The 20,375-nt window shown below is 43.9% G+C and overlaps 1 protein-coding gene across 1 annotated transcript in view; it reads left to right on the top strand.

Annotated features, from left to right (window-relative positions):
* The window catches only part of plxna4 (plexin A4), a 192,867-nt gene that overhangs the window by 159,666 nt on the left and 12,826 nt on the right, over positions 1-20,375 (top strand). The window contains exons 16-26 of the mRNA XM_061081211.1: positions 443-536; positions 1,939-2,178; positions 2,448-2,594; positions 3,406-3,640; positions 4,094-4,236; positions 6,620-6,888; positions 11,205-11,271; positions 12,027-12,173; positions 13,179-13,338; positions 16,571-16,674; positions 18,686-18,785. Of these exons, the coding sequence (XP_060937194.1) occupies positions 443-536; positions 1,939-2,178; positions 2,448-2,594; positions 3,406-3,640; positions 4,094-4,236; positions 6,620-6,888; positions 11,205-11,271; positions 12,027-12,173; positions 13,179-13,338; positions 16,571-16,674; positions 18,686-18,785 (1,706 nt within the window). The remainder of the gene's footprint in view (positions 1-442; positions 537-1,938; positions 2,179-2,447; positions 2,595-3,405; positions 3,641-4,093; positions 4,237-6,619; positions 6,889-11,204; positions 11,272-12,026; positions 12,174-13,178; positions 13,339-16,570; positions 16,675-18,685; positions 18,786-20,375) is intronic.

The raw sequence follows: 20,375 nt of genomic DNA, 5'->3' as shown, positions 1-20,375 counted from the left end.
TTAATTAATTTGTGATGTTTTATTTGATCTAGTTCTCCCTCTGTTTTCATCTGAAACATTTTTTATTTCTATATCTGTGCTCTACTGCTATGTGATCTTCTAACTGCTTTGAAATCATGTCTCGTGTTTGATGAAGCAATTTGTATCTGTGTTTTGAAAGCTGCTAGATAAAGTTTACTATCATATTATCGTTTGAGTGAACGTTGCCTCACTAGTCACAGACACTGGTGAATGCAGGATCTAGACAAACATGATCAGCAAATAAAGCTGGTCAACAAAAATAAAAAAAATAGCCATCCACCGGCACAATTGAATAATATATATTCTATGACATTTGAATTCTACATTAGCACATCAGTATCTGTCTATGTGGGTAATTCATGTCTGTCCAAACAGCCTGAATACCTTAAAATCATTGTCAATCTCCTTGTCTCTCCTATAGTGGACACACACCAGTGACAGTGACAGGAACGAACCTGGACATCATTCAGACTCCTCTCATCAGAGCCAAATACAACGGCCATGAGACGCTCAATGTAAGTGATCGTGCAATAACACCATCTGCCTTTATGGTTGACCCCGGTATAAGATAGTATTTCTTTTATGTGTCGTTGCTATGGACCAATATAATCAGTCGTTCTCGGCCATGTTGCATCACCTCTGTGTGAAATACCTGCTCGACCACCGGGGATTCTAAGTGCCCACTTTCCTTTTACAAGCAAGAAAAGTCAGCCATTGTGAATGTCAGAGATTTTCTTTTAGAGCATGACTAAATTCCTCAGGGCCACTTCGAGGTCCATTGGTCAGGGCAAAGAAATTCAGAAGAGGGCATAGTGAAAAACCAACGGGGTTCCATTGAGTTAAAGAGAATAATGTACTCTCTCTCCATGGCTTTGTAACAAAAGGGAAGTTTTGACTCTGAAATAAAAGCTCCAGGGTTCAAATTCTTTAGCCTTTTTTTCACCCTTTTACCCAGGGGAGGGCAGGTAAAGACACAGGGGGGGTTCCCTGTGATCTTATTGAAATAAGAGTCGCTTACTAAAGGTAGTAATGCTATCTTCACGGTTCATTTGAGCATGAGCGCGCACCGCGTTTAACATCTGTGCTCACGTCCCTTCACTGAGCTCCGTGTGTCGAGCTGCTGCACTTTCAGGTCCTACTTTGAAGCTTCGTCTTACTTTCTTAGTCTTTATGCAGATTTTGTTCTACCTTTGTTACCTTTCTGCAGCAGCCGTACAGGATGCATGTCATTGATGTCCAGAGAGCCGTGCAGGAATTGTCAAGTTGCATGTTTAAGGAGCCAATTAGAGTGACAGGCGATAGTTTGAGTGGCGGCGTGGCAGAGGTTACTCGTTAAACGTCTGAATGGGACAAAAATGCGAATAAAACCTGTGCTAGTGGCTGATTTGTCAATGTCCTGACAGGCTGAGAAGAATGGAGACGTTACAGGGATATTGAAGGGTGTGCAGGGTGACAATGACCGATTGGACAATCTGCCCTTGTTTACATAACTGTCTTTGAGATGTGAATAAAGAATAAATGCTAGATTTCAATCACACGTTCAAATTCGAGACGACAAAGACGAGACAAAGTGTTGTCGAGAAAGATGAGAAGTAAGAGTAATGAGACAAAGACAGAAGTAAATATCACAGCGAGCTGTTACTGGGCACATGATGAGAGGCTTGGTCTGAGAGCAGCTCAAGAGCATCTAGTTTGAATTGTGTCTCCGGTGGGTTCAGTGAAAAGTACATCTGTGTTTCACCCTGATAATTAATGATGGGATGGCACTACATGATGTGAAGTTGGTGCCCTTTCTACTTTCACTTTGGTACAACAAGTTTGGGTATATTAAGTTAAAAGAAAAGTGAATTATCCATGTTTCTACCAAACCTTCCAATTCATGCACATCTGTTCATCCATATATAATTCTTCCTGCAGCTGTGCGAGGTGCTGAGCGCCACAACCATGCTGTGTCAAGCTCCAGAGCTGCCCATCAGCTTGGCCCGACAGCAGGAGACGCCTGAACGACCCGATGAGTTTGGCTTCAAACTGGACGACGTGCAGGCGCTGATGGCGCTCAACAACAGCAACTTCATCTACTACCCCAACCCTGAGTTTGAACCACTCAGTGTGTCTGGGGTGCTCGAGCTTAAACCCGGATCGCCCATAATACTGAAGGTAGGAGGATCAACATCACCCACATCCATCATTTATTGATTTTTGTTGAGTTTTGTCATGATTTCAGTCATGTTATTGTTACAAAATCCTGTTGAATAATTGATCTAATTATCAGATTGTTTTATATATGGTTTTATATGCATCTTTTGAAATGTATTTAACTTTGCAAGACAAGAGACAAGTCATTGAGGTGATGTTAATGTGTTGCTAACTACAACTCTGCCCTTTAACGGCACACACACTAATCATGGAAACATGTTTCTGTGCAGGGGCGAAACTTCCTTCCACCAACCAATAGTGGGAATGGAAAGCTGAACTACACCGTTCTGATTGGAGAGAAGCCCTGCATGTTGACGGTGTCAGAGACCCAGCTGCTCTGCGAGTCCCCCAACCTGACGGGTCGACACAAGGTCCTGGTGAGTGAGCACGTGACCCACACAGGGGAGACAGGACCTCGCACACACGCATGACAACTAGAAAGGTTTTGCTTGAAAAGACAGACAGTCGTACAAATCAACTTGGATTCTGACAGACGGATGAACATTCCTCCTGTTGTTTCTATATCTCTCTCCTCGGCCACTTCCAGACAGAGCACGTTCTAATTCAATCAGCCGTGTGGGTTCAGTTACTGCCCACAAGCAGACAAAAGACAAACAAATAAGCCTTCAATAAGAGGAATTAGGGCCCCGGCAAACTCAATAAAGATTCCATTTGTGGTTTTAGGAGGGACCACTTTGAACAGAGCGCTTCCTGATGTTACCACCTGGCTGCGGCCTCGCAGAAAGAGACGGACACATTACTGTAAAACAATTAGGAGAGGCACAAATAAACACAAGTGTGTGCACACTGAAGACACAAATCGATACGTCTGTCTGCCAGAGCTCTGATCTTGAGTTTGATTCACAAAAGAAATATTAACTTGAATATTTGAATATTGAATATGAATATATGTGATGTGTTTTTCTGTGAAGAATCTCTTACTTCATTGATTGCCACTTATTTTTCTCGCTCTCTGAGTGATATCATTATAACTGAAGCTCATCGAGGTGTAATTTATGAAGTAATATTTAGTTGAGGCTCTTCTCCACAGCTCAGCTTCTTTCTCATCAAGTGTCAACAAAATATGCCTTCTCATTTAAAACCTTTCAAGGTAATATGCTTTGTATTAATGTACAGTACGTGCATGCGCTCATTCTAACCTGCCTCTTTATCTTTCATTATTACAAGGCCCGTGTGGGCGGCATCGAGTTCTCCCCAGGTGTGGTCCTCATCACATCCGACAGCCCGCTCAGCAGCACCGCAATCATCGGCATCGCTGCAGCCGGAGCTCTGCTCATCCTCTTCATCGTGATGGTGCTCATCGCCTACAAGCGCAAGTCCCGTGAGAGCGACCTGACCTTGAAGAGGCTGCAGATGCAGATGGACAACCTGGAGTCACGTGTGGCCCTGGAGTGCAAAGAGGGTAAGAGGCTGGTGCTGATGTGTGGTTGGTCAACTTGATGCCGTGGGAATATTTTAAAGTGATTCAGAAAGTATATGAAAGCACAAACATCCAAACTTGATAAACACAGGCTGCTGGAAAGAGGTGATAACAACCGGAAGATGAGAAATGTCTGGGCACCAGTTGATGCTCCCTCAGAGAAGGAAAAATATTTGTGGGAGCAACTGGTCTGTGGACGTTACTCATCTTCAAGTATTCTAAAGTGAATTCCACTTTTCTTTATTTCTAACTATAATCAGGCTAATAGCTGATCAGGTATGGTGTTTTTTGCAGAGAGATCTTATTGATTTTAAGTTAAACATATATCGCCAACTTCCAGTGCTGCAACTGCTGATTAAATTAACTATTAGTGATTATAGGCCCCAACAAGATACTGTCATAATCTAATAATTGTGCATTTGGTTTATTCTCCAGCTTTTGCAGAGCTGCAGACAGACATCCATGAGCTGACCAGTGACCTGGATGGTGCAGGAATCCCCTTCTTGGACTACAGGACCTACACCATGAGGGTCCTCTTCCCAGGCATAGAGGAGCATCCTGTGCTTAGGGATCTGGAGGTACGGTGAAGCTGTAGTGAACATGAACAATAATTGACTTTATAAGATAAGTCTTTGTGCGTAGGGATCTCAGGTACCACTAACATGCTGTAGGGTGGGTATCTGCACCTTTTCCATCAAATAGGAAGATCTGTTGATAAGCATAGTAAGGTTAACAGGATTCTTGCAAAAGGGCGGCTATAGTTACTACCTATTGTTCTAATGAACACAGCAAACATCACCAGTGTTCCTACCTGTCTATATCAAATAGCAATCACAATCCAATTAGCTTTATTTGAATGAAATGCAAAGTGAGCGAGCAAATTAACTTTGCAGCCGGTCACAGTCGGTGACATTGACGCCGATGCTGTTTGTGGTGCCGTCTGATAAGCGAAAAGCCTTTTGACGGCCGACAACCGCACTTTCTCAAAAACAAACAAGGCAGCCCTCGGATCAGGAGCGCACTCTCGTTAATAACTCCCAGCGTTATGAGATGCTGCACGGCTTTCTCCCTCCACCCCAAAAACAAATTAAAAGTCAATCAGAGGGAGAAAAGCAAAGGGGGGAAAAAAAATCAAGTCGTTTATCCCCAGTGGTGACATTGATAGACAGCCGTAATTGAGCTGGTCGTCTTGTTCCATTAAGAGAATGATGGACCCCCGTTTCACTGCCCTCGGGGTTGGCCACTCAATCCCCGGTGAAAATTTTCCAGTAATAAGCAATATTAATTATGTTTTAATTGGTATAAATGTCGAACTGTAGGAGAAGTGCAATGCGGAATAGGAGCCTAATGAAGAAAGCAGCAGGCTGGTCTTCGGCAGTTGATAGCTGCCTAATTGTTATTGATGTGGTGGAGAATTTAAAGTACAGTTTTCTGACTGGGAGCTGCAGACACTCAGAAGAAGCACAGGTGATGGAGAGTCTGTCGAGGTTTACTGAAACAGAGGGTTTGCTCAGTAATGTAATATTTAACCAGACACTCATTCGAAGTGAGTGTCATGTTGAGAAATATTAAAATATAGTCTGGTGTGTGGCAGCTCAATGGAGCCTGCCTTTTTATATTGTATTTGTTCCTTGAAACTGCTACGGTTCATTCTGAGCAGTCAAATCACTTCCTTTCCCTCTTTGTTTCCAGCAATTCAATTTACACCTGAATCCCATTTCAAAAAACCTGTCGACTTGAATTTTAATGGGATATCAGGGCATTTTTATGCCTCCACGCCGGCAACAACAAGTGTCGGCAGCCATTTGGCCTCATTAACCAATAATCTTCATAAGAATTCTCTAAAATTTCTCATGTTTTTTGTGCTTTTGTATTCTGTAAAAATGTCTTTGACATTTGATCAGTTTTCACTCGGGCTCGATGGTTAACTGATAAGATATCTGTCATGGTGACCTTCTGTGATTCTTAAAAGACAAGTTAAAACATTTTGTGTTACAGCCCTGTGCAATATATCAATTGTTTCTTCAACCTATAATACAAAAGTGGCGTGAAAACCTGCACATGTACTGTAATGTCAGCGTTCCCACATTTCCCACATTTCTATTTCTGCTCCCATTCACACGCTCACATAATGCACATGCACACAAAAAAGGCAAGTGCTAAAAACACACGTGCCCACACAAACACTGCACACATCCTGTCAACTGGTATGAAATTAGACTTGCAACTTAACAATGGCTCCCAGCAGATGACAAGGGGTTCCTCCAGGAAGGCTAAAAAGACAAAACATATGCTGTTTGACAGCTGCATTGGGTGCACAGGGATGCTGTCTTAGCATGAGTGCTCCTGACAGATTAAAAAAAAGACAAAACAAAACGTAATCTCCATAGGTGCTGCAATAAAAAAAAAGAAGAAAAGCATGTGCAGGGAGTGACTATTGTAAATGGTGCAGGGACAATCTGTGCTCAGACGAGGGGAATTCACATCTCTGCTCTCTCTTTCAACTTGAATCAATGTGGAACACATCGTGCCATCAAAGTAATAAACATCCCCTTTGTGTGTTCCTGCCTTTATTCTCAACTTTTAGATATAACAAAGGCTGGAAGATCTTAAACTCCTCATCTGCACAGACTCATGTTTTTCTTTCTCTCTATTTCTCAGCACTTTCCATCCTTATGAACAGACACAGATAATTGAACTGTTTATACAGGGTTTCACCTGGTTAAGTTTGATAATATATGTAAAGAACCTGATCTGGATATTTATGATTATAAAGTAATTGTCTAAACAAATGTCTTGATGTAGCTATGGAGGCAGAGAGCGGATATTACATTCAAATGAAGTCATGACTAATTAGATCTGTGTGTTATCTCTGAATGTGCCACACAGAATCTGCACTTTCACTCCTTGTTATTTCTAATGTGTTTCAGTCAAGTGAACATTCCTGCTGTTTCCTCGTAGGTGCCTGGCTACCGCCAAGAGCAAGTGGAGAAGGGACTGAAGCTCTTCGGCCAGCTCATTAACAACAAGGTCTTCCTGCTGTGTTTCATCCGCACGCTGGAGGCCCAGCGTGGCTTCTCCATGAGGGACCGAGGCAACGTGGCCTCACTTATCATGACAGTGCTGCAGAGCAAGTTGGAGTATGCCACCGATGTCCTGAAGCACCTCCTGTCTGACCTCATAGACCGCAACCTTGAGAGCAAGAACCACCCCAAGCTGCTGCTCCGCAGGTAGGAAGGAGTTTGAAAAGGTCACACAGAGTTTACATCACAAACAGCTGTGGTGACAGTTTTTGACGTAAAGAACGAGCCGTCCTAAGCCCCTTTTGTTTATCTTTATCTACTTCTGGAAGGTTTTGCAGTAGATACAAAAGGTTTCCGCTGGTTAAGTCAAGCGACTGTGACATGTTTGGATTAACCCATGTGACCTTGACTCGCTGGCTCTGTTTCCGAGACGCCAGAGACCCTTGCCATGCACATCATTAGCAAAATAATTATGATTAATTAGCAGTGAATCCAATTACAAATAGCTCAAGAGGAAAAAAAATACTAATTTTTGAAAAAAGGGGAAATGAGAGTGAAAGGGGTAAACCTTGCTCTCTGGCACAATCACAATCCTCCCTTGGATTTGCAGCCAGAGCCTTAATGCCATGCAATTGCATGCAGCACATGTGATTATGCTCCCTGCCCGCAGTGTTTGGTAAATGTGATGATTATAGTTACTTGAGTCAAATGCCGTGCTCACAGCAGCTGTAAATGTGTGTGGTGTGTCTTTACATCCATGCACTGTTATGTTGTGTTGGTGGGGGTTTGTCAGTCAAGTCCTGACACCCCCAGATGATTTGACAAGCATGTAACAAATTAATTGGTCCGTCTCATTCCAATTAAAATTCACATTCTCCCTCCGGCTAAAAGCAGAAAACCCAAAAACAGATCTGCCAGTGAAGACACACACATAAGCAGAGGATCCTGAGATGAATCTTGTTTGTCAGAGCGTCCAGAAGAGAGTTCACAAATTCACCTCATGAAAACCTGTTTAGTCTCTGCTTGTTGATGCAGAGAGAGATTAATGCTGTCTGGGCAGGAGGCATGATTAATGCAGCCAGAGTTCACTGAGCATGGAGCAGCCACCAAACAATGGCGGGATCGTTGATCCTGGCAGAAGATACAACATAAGAGATGGCACACAGTGCACAGACAAGGGGAAAAATCCTCAAGGACAATGGAGACACTTGTCGTTGTGTCAACAAGTGACGAAAGATAAACCACTCGAACATGGCGGCGTCAGACATGAACTCTGGAGGATGTCCACAGAATTGGGTTCGGACATCGACACCAACCGTCGGCCCATATTACCAAAAACTCACTCTCTCTCTCTCTTTCTCTCTCTTCTTTTGAGATATTAGTCGTGTGATAGAAACATCATCGACAGTCCCGCTGGCTTGTGGTGAATCCTGCGGAGGATATCGTGTTCTGCTGTTCTTACATCGTCTCCTTCTGCCAGGGAAATAGTCAAACTGCTACGAAGACGGACGACAGCCCAAATACAGCTTCTTTTCCACATTCCTTCTCTTCTTCTGTCACTTTCTTGGCATCTCGAGAGACGAAGGAAGAAAACCTGGCAACAACGCCATCACAGTCACTTAGCATTAGACACAGAGCGCATGTTGAAGAGTGCGTGCTCACTTTGATTGTCCATTTGTCTTACGCGCGATTGTGACGGGCACAGATCCGACTGTCTTCTGTTCGTTCATCCTCCTCTGATGCGCTTATTAGTCTTTCAACGTCCCAGCATGCATTTCAGATGCGATGAGGCAGTGTGCGCGGGCTACACAACCCCATAGGGTGGGCTGACTGGCGTGTCCTTGGATAGCAGCCGAAAATAGCTCAAGATAAACCAGAGGGAGGCTGCGGAGACAAAGCTTAATCTAGTCTTGGAAAGATGGCCTCCCTCCGTCTCTTCTTCTCTTTAATTTCTTTCTTTCCTTCCTTCACTCACCATGTTTGCTCAGTTTGAGTCCAAGTTTCTCTCCCTGCATCTCCACGCTCACTCTCCACTCGACACTTGTGCTGCTTGTGTCACACTGTCGCTGTCTTATTTCTCTCTTTCTCTTTTTGTTCCCTCAATCTATATTTCCAGCTCTTCCTCCCCTCCTCTTCCACCTCCCCTGTTTTCTTGATTGCTAAATCAATGCTCAGAGTGCGTGAGCAGGGTGACTCTGGCTACCCACTGCCTCCTCTTCCAAGAAATCTGTGTATGTGCGTGGACAAGTGTGTTTGTGTGTGTGTGTGAGTGTGTGTGTGTGTGTGCTTCCTCTCGCTCCGTGCACAGACACACATCCTTCCATCTGTCCCATCTCAACCTGTGCTGAAGCACAACCACCAGGCAAGCTAACTAACGAGAGCCTTCCACAACCATCTGTCACATTCCTCGCTGCATTCTCCTCCTTCATTCCTCCATCCCTCCATCCCTCACCACCAGCTCTCCTCCCATCATGCAGAGCGACACGGCCTTAAATTTAGTTTGGCTGCAGTTTGGATATCGGTCAAAAGATGAGAGCAGAATATGTTCTTGTGTTGATCGCAGCCGTGCTTTGGCTCCAGCGTGGACTCAATCATCACACAGCTTGTTAAACTACTGAGGAGAAGATGTTTGTATTTAGAGAAGAGCAGGATTACTTTAGTTGGTTTTGGCTTTTTCTCCCGGAAATGTCTTAAGACCTCATTTTATATACACAAACCTATGTTATAGCCAACAACCATGTTAAATGTGTCATGAAACACACTTTTATTCTCATTAACTTTACCTCTGGCCAGGTTCCCTCTCAGGTTCCCACTGCCCCTGTGACTGGGAACCAAGCGTGACCGTGCCAACACGCCACATTTACATCTGTTCAATAACACAGCACATTTCAGTGCTTTGACGAATGTTAGATCTGCACCACATCGCCATTTCTACCCTTGTTCCCTCCGTGCTCTGATTGAGAGTGAGCATAAGCAAACTGGTGGGGCTGTGCCAAGACTTCTTATTACTGCAGGGCTGGCACCTACTGCAAGAAGCACACACACACACTCACTAAACACTAGTCAGCACACATGGTAATTTCCGAACACATACACAGTGGGATTAATTTGTGCATTTTGCACGCTAGCCATAAAACAGCCTCACACATGTCCAGTTATTCAAAAACATGCACAACAACACTATCTAGTGGAACGTTTAAAAAGAAGAGAAGGGGAAATCCAGACTCAGTCAACCATTTGTTCATGTTCTTTTCTTCGTCGCCCTCCCCTCCTTCCTTCCTTCCTTCCTTCCTCATCACCTCCCTTCTCCACTCTCCTTTCTTCCCTTTGATAGATGGGCTACATTTGTAGAAATTGAGAGGATTTGGACACATGAAAGAATAGATGAAAAGTGACCTTGTTGACCCTGGGATCTGTGGACAGAGGAAGAGTGGTTGTGGTGGTGGCGGGGGGGGGACGGCGGAATAAAAGTGCAGCAACAGTGCGAGGCAGGAAGCTAATCCCCCCCAGGTGTTGTGCCAATGTAGGCAGGGGGTGCCAGGCCAGCCCACTGGCACAGCAGACATCTCGCCTCAGTATGGAGCCCTTAAAGAGGCTGTCTGAATGGTGAGGGGTGGGAGGGCTGCAGGTGGCAGCCGAAACACTCTGGACAAAGCCTACACACACAAATACAAACACACACACACACACACACACACAACCACACAACCACACACACACACAGGCACAATGGACACTAATCCTGAAATATTGATGCCTATGGTAGTGGCTCATTGAAAGCAGAGGGAGGGTTGTGCGGGTGTGTGTGTTTGAGGTGTTCTGACAGATTACCCACACACCCCTGCTGCTGGCCAGGAAGGTTGCTGTCAAAGGATATCCGATCCTCGCCTCTCCTCTTTTTCCCCTCGCCACCACTGCTGTTGTTATTATGTATGCATATTAGTCATTCACACGGGATCATTCACACTGTTGGCCCAGGTCAATACGCACACAAATACACACACACACACACACACACTAACGAAGATACACACCAGTTTGCCACACCAGTGGAGCATGGAAGCCAGGCGGAGAAAGAGAGGGAGATGTATTCATTCACTTTCTATTGTGCACGGATCGAGTGTTAGTCCAGTGAATAGGCGAGGGAGCGCTTAATAATGAGGCCAGTGTTATTACAGAGCGGCTCCAGCCCCTAACGACATCAATCCACGGGGATCAAATAAAGGCTTTTAATTGCTTTGCCTCATATTAAAATCCCTGCCATCGTAGGCGAGCTGCCCTCGGCGTGCCTGAGCATAAAAGCCAGCTGAGAGATTGTCTGAAAGGCCATCATATAGCATGTGCAGGGGCTCTCTCAATTCATGTCTTTGCAATTATGTTTGTGTAACGAAAGCCTATTCATTAGCCGCGATCGTCATTTTTAGCCGAATATTTGATGATAATGTTGAATATTTATGATGGTAATGAGAGTGTGAGGGATCATATGTTCATCATGTGCTTTGTGTCCGTCTGTCTGTTTGCAGGACCGAGTCTGTGGCAGAGAAAATGCTGACCAACTGGTTCACCTTCCTCCTCTACAAGTTCCTTAAGGTGACATCTCAGACAGTTTTGGTTTTTCAGTTCAAGCCTCAGTCAAGTTTATAATTTTCACAGATGAAAATCACTGTGATCTTCACTGAGAGTCAATGATGCTGTTGATGAAGATTCTCTAATTTGTGAAGTGATTAAATACAAAAAAGACTCCTACTCTGAATTAAAATAATCTGCTACATAATTAATTATAATCTAATTATAGTCATAGTTTAGTTATATTAAGGAGGCATCTTTGCCAACTTGTCCATTGAAGAGATGTTCCTGTTACTTCATACATTTACGACACAAGTATTCATTGAATTAATTTACACTCCTCTTACCTTGAGTCAACAAAATGTCACATATCCAGCTCCACTCATTCTTTGCTGCAGCAGGGAGGAGAATAAAAACATAAACAATCTCCTCTCCTGACAAACAGCAGAGTCTGAGTCTTATGGCATTTTCAATGATAATCCATCAATCCTTTCCCCAACCCGAGCTTCACTTCACTAAGGTACATATATATATATGTATATATATATATATATATATATTGATAGGTGTTAAGGTATTCTTTAATTTCAGGGAACAATGGAGTTTGTGACATGCTGTTTATACGTCTGGCTCAGTGACTTTGAACATTACAAAAAGGAACATCATCATTGTGTGTAGACATTTCCTCAGACATCATTAAACGATGGTGTCACTGAGTTGAGAGCAGAAATGGCTTCAAAGTTTCCTCACTCCCTCCCCTCTCTTCCATCTCTTCACAGGAGTGTGCAGGCGAGCCTCTCTTCTCCCTCTTTTGTGCCATCAAGCAGCAGATGGAAAAAGGCCCCATTGACTCCATCACGGGAGAAGCACGCTACTCGCTCAGCGAGGACAAGCTCATCAGACAGCAGATTGACTACAAGACGCTGGTAAAGAGTTCACCTGCCTGGGGGTCCCGGGGCTAAAAGGGGACACTTAATATGCGTTCAGGGACAAGAGGAGAGAAAGGGTGGTTATGGGTTGTCGGTCATGAGATGTGCAACGCCACATAAAGTTGTCGTTGTCGCGCTTGACACGCAGGGGGCACCGGAGTGGCAACCTCGCATCCTGTCGAAACCGGAGCTGTCAAGGAGAAGAGCGGAGTTTAGCGATGAGGTGGAAGCAAAGAGATTATGCGTGTGTGTGTCTGAGACGACGATTCTCTCTCCCTCTGGAACCTGTCGTTTATTCCCCAAGTCTGTCTGTTGCTGTCCACCTTCCATTGGAGTTACTGTTCACTTCTTACTTCTTTCTTTTCTTGTGCCACATCTGTTTGAATTCTACTTTCTGGGAGTATTGATTTAAATGTCCAATTTAAACAGTGATAGCTAAAAACATCCTGGAAATGTTACTCCCAGTATAGACATGTGACTACACTTAAATATTTGAAGAGACGCTCCACTGTAGGTCTATGTATTCGGGGAAGGTGCGAACATAGAAGACAACTCATTTACCATCTCATTCATAATGTGTATTTGTGCTCATTTTGTAAATCAGCTATTTCCAACAACACCAGAAGGCAGCACTGACGGAACTGATGAATATGATAATAATATTATAATGAGCTGTTTTGCTGCTCATCAATTCATGTGGCACGCTGCAGTCTTTTCCAAGCTCTGAGGAAAGAGAAATTTCCCCCGTGAACCATCTTTTCTGCTGCTGCTGTTCTCTCACAGGCTCTTTGACAAGCAGGAGCAGTACAATCAGCTTAAAGAATATAATACACCCAAAGCTCTATAAGATTAAACAGGCATTAGATACAGCAACATGTATCCTTTGTAGGTCAACCTGGGAAAAAACAAGTCTTTTCTGAAATCGTACCTATAGGTAACCAGAAGGAAGTAAAGCTGGCAGCTAGTTCCTCCTCTCAGCCTTGCATGTTTTTTCTGCTTCAGGTGGTGAACTGCATCCATCCAGAGAACGAGAAGAGTCCAGAGATCCAGGTGAAGGCGCTGAACTGTGACACCATCAGCCAGGTGAAGGAGAAGATCCTGGACGCCATCTACAAGAACGTGCCACACTCACACCGCCTAAAAGCCTCCGACATGGACCTGGGTACGAAACTACACTTATTGTGTCCAAATACCTGACATGCAATGTATGAACAAATAACACCAGTTCAGAAAAAGATCATAAAAAAACAGCCGACGATAAAATCTTCATTGCAGATTAACCAGGTAGAATAAATACAAAGTTTTCTAGCTTCACTCTGCATCATAGACTTTGTATAGGATTAGTGAAAGCTTGTGCCAGGGGATAATTCTGCATTCCGTTTATCACTGGCTGTTGACTAGTTTTAGACTTCATCATGTAATAAACAGTTTCACTCCTGTAGTTTGTACTGTCCAGTGTCAAAAAATTTCTACCCAGTCAGTGTTTCAGGCTGAACTTAGACTCCCATTGATTTCTACGAAGGCTTCCCCACCCCACCAGGCTCTTCTTAAAAAGTCCACGTCTCTTCAGACACAGAGAGGTTGCTTTCTTCTCCACCTCAGGAGACTCGACTTCCTGCCTCTGTTGGCTCAGATATCTGAGTCTGGTCTCTCTCCTCCGAAAACTTCCTATCGATCGACTCGCGTCTGAGTCAGATGATTGATCAGCTGATCAATCCAGACGCTCAGTGATCTCCCCTTAAGAAAAACTCTTTCTTTCTTTAGTTTTCTCTGGGTTGTGTAATTGTATTTCTAATAAATTAACTTGAAGGGGCCCCTGCTAGGAGCATGGGGCATTAATATATCTTCTCTGCAAGAAATCTAGTAATAAAGTGGTTTGCACACCTTTTTTGTGTGTGAGTATGTGTGTCTGTGTGTGTGTGTGAAGTCCATGTATGGACATGCATGAAAGTGAGCATAACAGTGTTATCCATGATTGTTTGTCTGCCAATACCTACAGGCTGACTCCTCACTGTGCCATGCTTTTTATGGTTTAATATTGTCAGATGGATTTTCCAAACCCCCGTTGTGTGTTCAGAATAGCATATTTATAACCAGCTTCAGATCTGCGCTGGGCTGAGTGCGTACCATAGGGAATCTGGCTGTGATAGGTAAGTGAAGGAATTGGTTTAGCCTTTCGACGACACTCCTGGATCAAATTGTTTTACGGCCCCCTTCGGGCAGGATGTGTTGTTCTATTATTGGTTTATTACAAGAGGGACTTTGGAATCGTCAGAGCCGCCTGGCCACTCACTCTGTATGTGTGTGATTATGAGCACAAGAGAGACGCTGAGCAAAGAGAACATGTGCCTGGAATTAAAGATTCTTTCCGGTGCCATATTTACAATATTTAAGTTCTCTCTTAATCATGAGTCCACGAACAGACTGCATCTCTTGGTCTTGTCGACAGTAATTCTTCATCAGAAACAACACTGTTGTTTTATTTATCTCTTTTGGTCTTTTTAAGGTGCTCTGTGTAATATATGGGGCTGGTATGATCACCCCCCCACACACACATACACATGAGTACACAGACTGATTGCAATGGCTGATAAGGATAATGGGATTGTGGAGGCCTGTCTCGAGACAGATTGGCCAAGAGTGTTGTTACCCAGGTATTGTTTTTAATTCCCCTCCGCTGCAAATCACAGTCCTCTGCAGGGCCCCAGAGGAGATAGGGCCTGAGAACAAAGCAGCAAGGCGTGTGTGTGTGTGTGTGTGTGTGTGTGTGTGTGTGTGTGTGTGTGTGTGTGTGTGTGTGTGTGTGTGTGTGTGTGTGTGTGTGTGTGTGTGTGTGTGTGTGTGTGTGTGTGTGTGTGTGTGTGTGTGTGTGTGTGTGTGTGTGTGTGTGTGTGTGTCAAACGTGTGTCATGCACAAGTCTCTATAGAGTACAACAGTCACCTTCAGCCTTTCTCTTTACCATGGACTTCCATACACTCAATGCCCTTATCTCCTGCATTGTGTTGAATACACACACACACTCAGCCTTGCTCTCCTCCTCCCGCTGAGCAGAGACCACCGGATTTGGAATTCAGAGTAATCTCAGTTTGCTCTGCTTTCACACCAAGTTTATTCTTTTATTTATTCCTTTCTCTCTCCCTCCGCATTCATCTGTTTGCCAAGTTTCAACTGGAGACGCCGCCTCATTTGCATCTTTATGGAAAGATGAACTGTATAGACAAAAACAGGAGGATCTTTATTTCCCGCAGAATTTTCAGATGCGAACACAATTCTGGTCAAGTCTCCAAAGACAGGCCTCATCATACGCCGCAGTGATTGCTGCTTTGTTTTCCTGTTTGTGATCAGGATGGGATATGACAGTGGCTGACGCAAGTGGGAAACAAAACAAGGAGCGTAGGCACAATAACGTATTCATAAAGCCCACAAAAGGAAAAGGAGGAATCGTGCGCTTGTTTGTTTTTTGAGATGGCTTTTCCTTTTTCCCTTATGTTAATGTTGCTGGGCTGTTGTGAGAGGTTTCTTTCAAAGCTTTTATGTTGAGCTGAGGTTGCACAGATGTGGGAGACATACTGTATGTGATGTAAATGCAATGTGGTTGTAGGGTCATGTGTTTAAAGGAAAGACACTGTGAAATGTGGTGATCTACAGCGTTTGGTAGCTTTGCAGTTCCTCCATGCAGTACTGGATCTGTGTCTGGTCTGTTTCTACGAAAGCTCCCAGTAATAACAATAAGAGCAGCCAGTGGGGGGGTTGACAAGAGGAGAACAGGGACCAACACATCTTCAGAGAGCCGATTGAAAAGAGTCAGAGCCGCCGTTGTAGAAATGAAGTGCACAAGCCCTGAGCATACAGCCGTAATCGCAGCCATTGATCGCAGCAGGGAAAGCGATTGAAAGGAGCAAAGAGGGGCAGCTTCGTTCTCGAAAAGACGAGAGTGGGTGTTAATTTAACTCACCTCTTGTTACTGCGCCTCATGTGTTTCTCTCATCGTTTTACATCGTTTAGCTTTTTCCATTTTACTCCCACCCAGAAGATTTTGAACCCTCTTTTAAGGTTTTTCATGACTGTGAAAATGATTCTTCTGATACAAATAACCTCAATAGAAGTCTTAGGAGATCGTGGCAACTGTTTTTCTTGCAGACAGAAAAGAGTGATGCTCGCTTCTGTTATTTTTCTTTCTGGTGTTGATATTGTTAATTTCTTGAATCTAACACTTACTAAGTAATTTCACATATTGTCATATCCTTAGGATTTGAAACCAACTGTTTAGAACAACCACCATATGGCAGATGCACAGAGAAGGGGAAGAACCAAATTGAAATTAAATCTTGTCGCACAAACATGGGAGAATTATTCTGACCACTTTGATTATTTTGTTCCCGTCTCTCTGCAGAATGGCGTCAGGGGAGAGGCCAGCGTAATATCCTGCAGGACGAGGATGTCTCCACAAAGATTGAAGGAGACTGGAAAAGACTGAACATGTTGGCCCATTATCAGGTACGTCTGTGACTGTATATTTCAAAATGTGGACAAGTGAAACCTCAGCTTCAGTATTAAACATCTGTTTTGACATCATTTCCTGTAAAGAAGGTGCTGAATAAATGACTTGTGGAGAGGGCTTCAGATCAAATCTGATGCTGTCAAGTGTCGTCGTCTTTCTGGAGTCGAAGACATGAAAGCACCATATGCCTGCACACACACCGTTTGCAGAGTTAATACGACAGATAAGGACAGATCTAAATAAACACGTGTTAACAGATATGCACAAAATTGTTCTCATCCATTAAATACACACAAATGCTTTAATGCAGACAAACACAAATCGGCAGGTGCTTTGTGTGTCCTGAGTAGCGACTGTCCGTTCAGCCAACCAGGACGAGTCTGGTCGGGTAAAACAAGCCGGCTTTGTCAACACGGTGTTAATAAGTCCTGCAGCTAAGCAAGCAGCCACTGTCCCCTCATGCTGCCGTGCGCATGGTGCCTAAATTAAATGTCAGCGGCAGCAAGTGTCAACAGGCTGTGAGTACGCCACGCTGGAGGAATGGATTAGGGAGCTGATTGGAGTCGGAGATAAGATAATGAAGACAGAAGTTAATTCATTTTTTTTTCAGGACGGGGAATGAGGACGCCTTATCTTTGACAGAGCAAAGAAAAAGAAAGAGCTCCCATCCACTCCAAATTTGTCAGGAGCCGGGGACTTCAATCAAGGGCATCTGTATAATAATATGAGTGACCAGACTCACTGAATAGTTGCATGCTTTCCTTTATAAAAATAATCTTATCTGCCACTTGTTAAACCCAGTCACACGCTCACTCTGCGTCTGCATCAGAAACTGAGAAAAGTTGGATTTCTTGTTCACGTCGTAGCTACAAGCAGAAAGGTGGCATTTGTCATATCGGATCTCATAATGAGATATTTCTCTGTTCCTCCTGCAAATGTTATTTCCCACAAATGCCACTCCTTTTCTCATTGCATTACGTCCCATTGTGATTTGCTCGTTTTGTATCTATTCAGTGTATAAGAGCAGTGATCAGGGAGAATGCTTAAGGGCACTGGAGGGCCGGGGGGCCTCCCCACTGAGGAGTAACGAGATTTGCCCTGTGGGGCCTCCTGCCAACAATGATATAACCATATTATGCATAAGGAGCAGATTGAGTGAGTGGATGAAATCATGATATGATCTTAATAAGGTCCCGGCACACACACACACACACATGCACACACACTTATAGGAACAAAAAGCCCCCGGTCCTGATTCCCTGTCCCATCCACCCTCACTACGATAGAGATCACTTCAATTAACCCTGCAGAACAGGCAGACAGATTATGTAGAGCAGGGGTACACTGTGTGTGCGTGTGTGCGTGCGTGTGTGTGTGTGTGTGTGTGTGTGTGTGTGTGTGTGTGTGTGTGTGTGTGTGTGTGTGTGTGTGTGTGTGTGTGTGTGTGTGTGTGTGTGTGTGTGTGTGTGTGTCAGGCAGGGGGGGGGGGGGGGTGCTAGACAACCTCCCACTTGTGTTAATTGAATCCTGTTGGACTGAGTGGGGAGGGAGTGCACAATTGACTCATTCGCTCATTTAGACACACACTGCTGGATTCCTCACACCTTCATACACACACACGCTTGTGCACACGCCCACAACCAGCCCTAGAGGAAAGGTATTACTGCATAGAGACTGTGGGACGCCCCCCCCTCACACAGGCCTGTACGACTCTGAGCTCTCCCTCCCCTGTCAGTCATCATGTGTATGTGTGGGCTAAGTAGAGCACATAAGGGTAATAAGATATTCTGCGTTTTATTGCTCTGCCTCGCAACATGAGAATAGAACAGATGGAGGGAAATATAGAAAATGACACCAACAGAATGATCTATGGCTTTTTTGATTGGTTGTGTAGGAAATGTGCTCAAGTGAAAAAAAAACTAAATCTGGGTTTTTCAGAAGCCTGCTCTGGCTCTGATGTTTTTTTTACAGGTATTTGCATAATATAAATGTTTTTCTGTTTTTCAGGTTACTGATACTGCAATAATGGCTCTGGTTCCTAAGCAAGTTACAGCCTACAACTCAGTCAACAACTCCACTGTTTCTAGAACTTCTGCAAGTAAATACGGTGAGTTTATGCAATTTTAAGATTCTACCTGTATCTGCATCATCCAATTCTGGGCCTCTTGTCAAGTACACAGGGTTTAAGTCAATGATTAACGTTTATGTCATTTAACAAAAAATATCAGGTCATCCAAAATGTTCCCTTTAATCAATCAAACTTTATTCTTATGCACCTTTCAAACAAATCAAATTCTATTCATGTGACTGACAAAACATAGGATGTTAAAAATTAATGAAAAATACAATAGAAGAAGATATGATACAAATATACAATATATATTTAATAAATACTACAATTTAATAATAATAATAATAATATTAATAATAATTTTCTTAATTTTCATTTAAAGAATTATTCATGTCAACCAAATTACCATCTCAACAATAAAAATATCAAAACAAATGTTCATATAAAATCATTTCCTTGCAGAAAGTAGAAAACACAGGTAGAAAGAGACTGATTCTGCAGCAGATGATGCCTCCATCTGAAAGTGATGATTATCCCTAAGAAGCTGTATAACAACAGACACAATTTAGAATAGTTGAAAGGATTTCTGAAGCATAACAGGAGACAGAATGGACTCCTTTTTGTTGTGGCTCCGGCCTCTTGAGTCTCTGAACAGCGCCGCCTCATCCTCCGACGTGCCCAGTGTCTATCCGCCTGTCCGTCTGCTCCACTTCTCCTTGAACCCCAGGAACCATCGAGTTAGTCGCTGATCAAAGGGCCGGCCTCACTTCCCACAAACACTTCAGACACATCAAATGTGGCTCCACGTTATTAGCATCACCTCATCTCCATACCATCGCGCCTCTCTGGCTCCAAATGAGAGCAGATAGGACAAGGTGAGCGGAGCAACAGGGAAGGGAGGGAGGGTGCCAGAAATATCTCCAGCATTTTTTTCTTTTTAAGGGATCGACTTCAAACGCAGGTGTGATCCACTTCACAACTGGTGTGGTGCTTGAGCGACTTTGAACTCTCCCTGAGCACAATGGCCAAACAGCGGCGAGAGAGAGAGAGAGACTAGGCTGAATTTAATACAGTCGCCCAAGACGGGGGGGGGGGGGGGGGGGGGAAGTTGTGGAAGAAGTACAAAGATTAAGACAAACACTGTAACTGTTGAGTCAGAGAGTGAAAGGAGAAACCTCTGCGTTTGATCTCTGATGTAATGTTTCCATCAAAAACCACACAGAAAAAAAAGAAAAGAAAAGAACACCTCCTGCGAGCTGAGCAGAAATATCTCTCTCTCTCTCTCTCTCTCTCTCTCTCTCTCTCTCTCTCTCTCTCTCTCTCTCTCTCTCTCTCTCTCTCTCTCTCTCTCTCTCTCGTGTGTTCACGACACTCGAATCTCCAACTTCTTGGAATAAATAAATCAATGCTCTCGCTGAAAGAAAAAAAAAAGACCCACCTCACATGCTCCTGCGCCCACAGAGCGTTAACCGCAGGGCAATTAGTGTCACCGTGGTCCTGCGTCTGTGAAAAAATAAAAGTAATGCCCAATTGACGGCCCTGTAGAGAATACTTGACACAGGTCTTACAACAAACCCCCTAAAGTGCCCTAAAGGAGAGACAGGCATTTTCAGTTGATCATACTGT

The sequence above is a fragment of the Limanda limanda genome, chromosome 1 (genome assembly GCF_963576545.1).
Source record: "Limanda limanda chromosome 1, fLimLim1.1, whole genome shotgun sequence".
Taxonomy (NCBI): domain Eukaryota; kingdom Metazoa; phylum Chordata; class Actinopteri; order Pleuronectiformes; family Pleuronectidae; genus Limanda; species Limanda limanda.
Note: the sequence above shows the minus strand (reverse complement) of the source record. Positions and strands in the feature narration are given on the sequence as shown.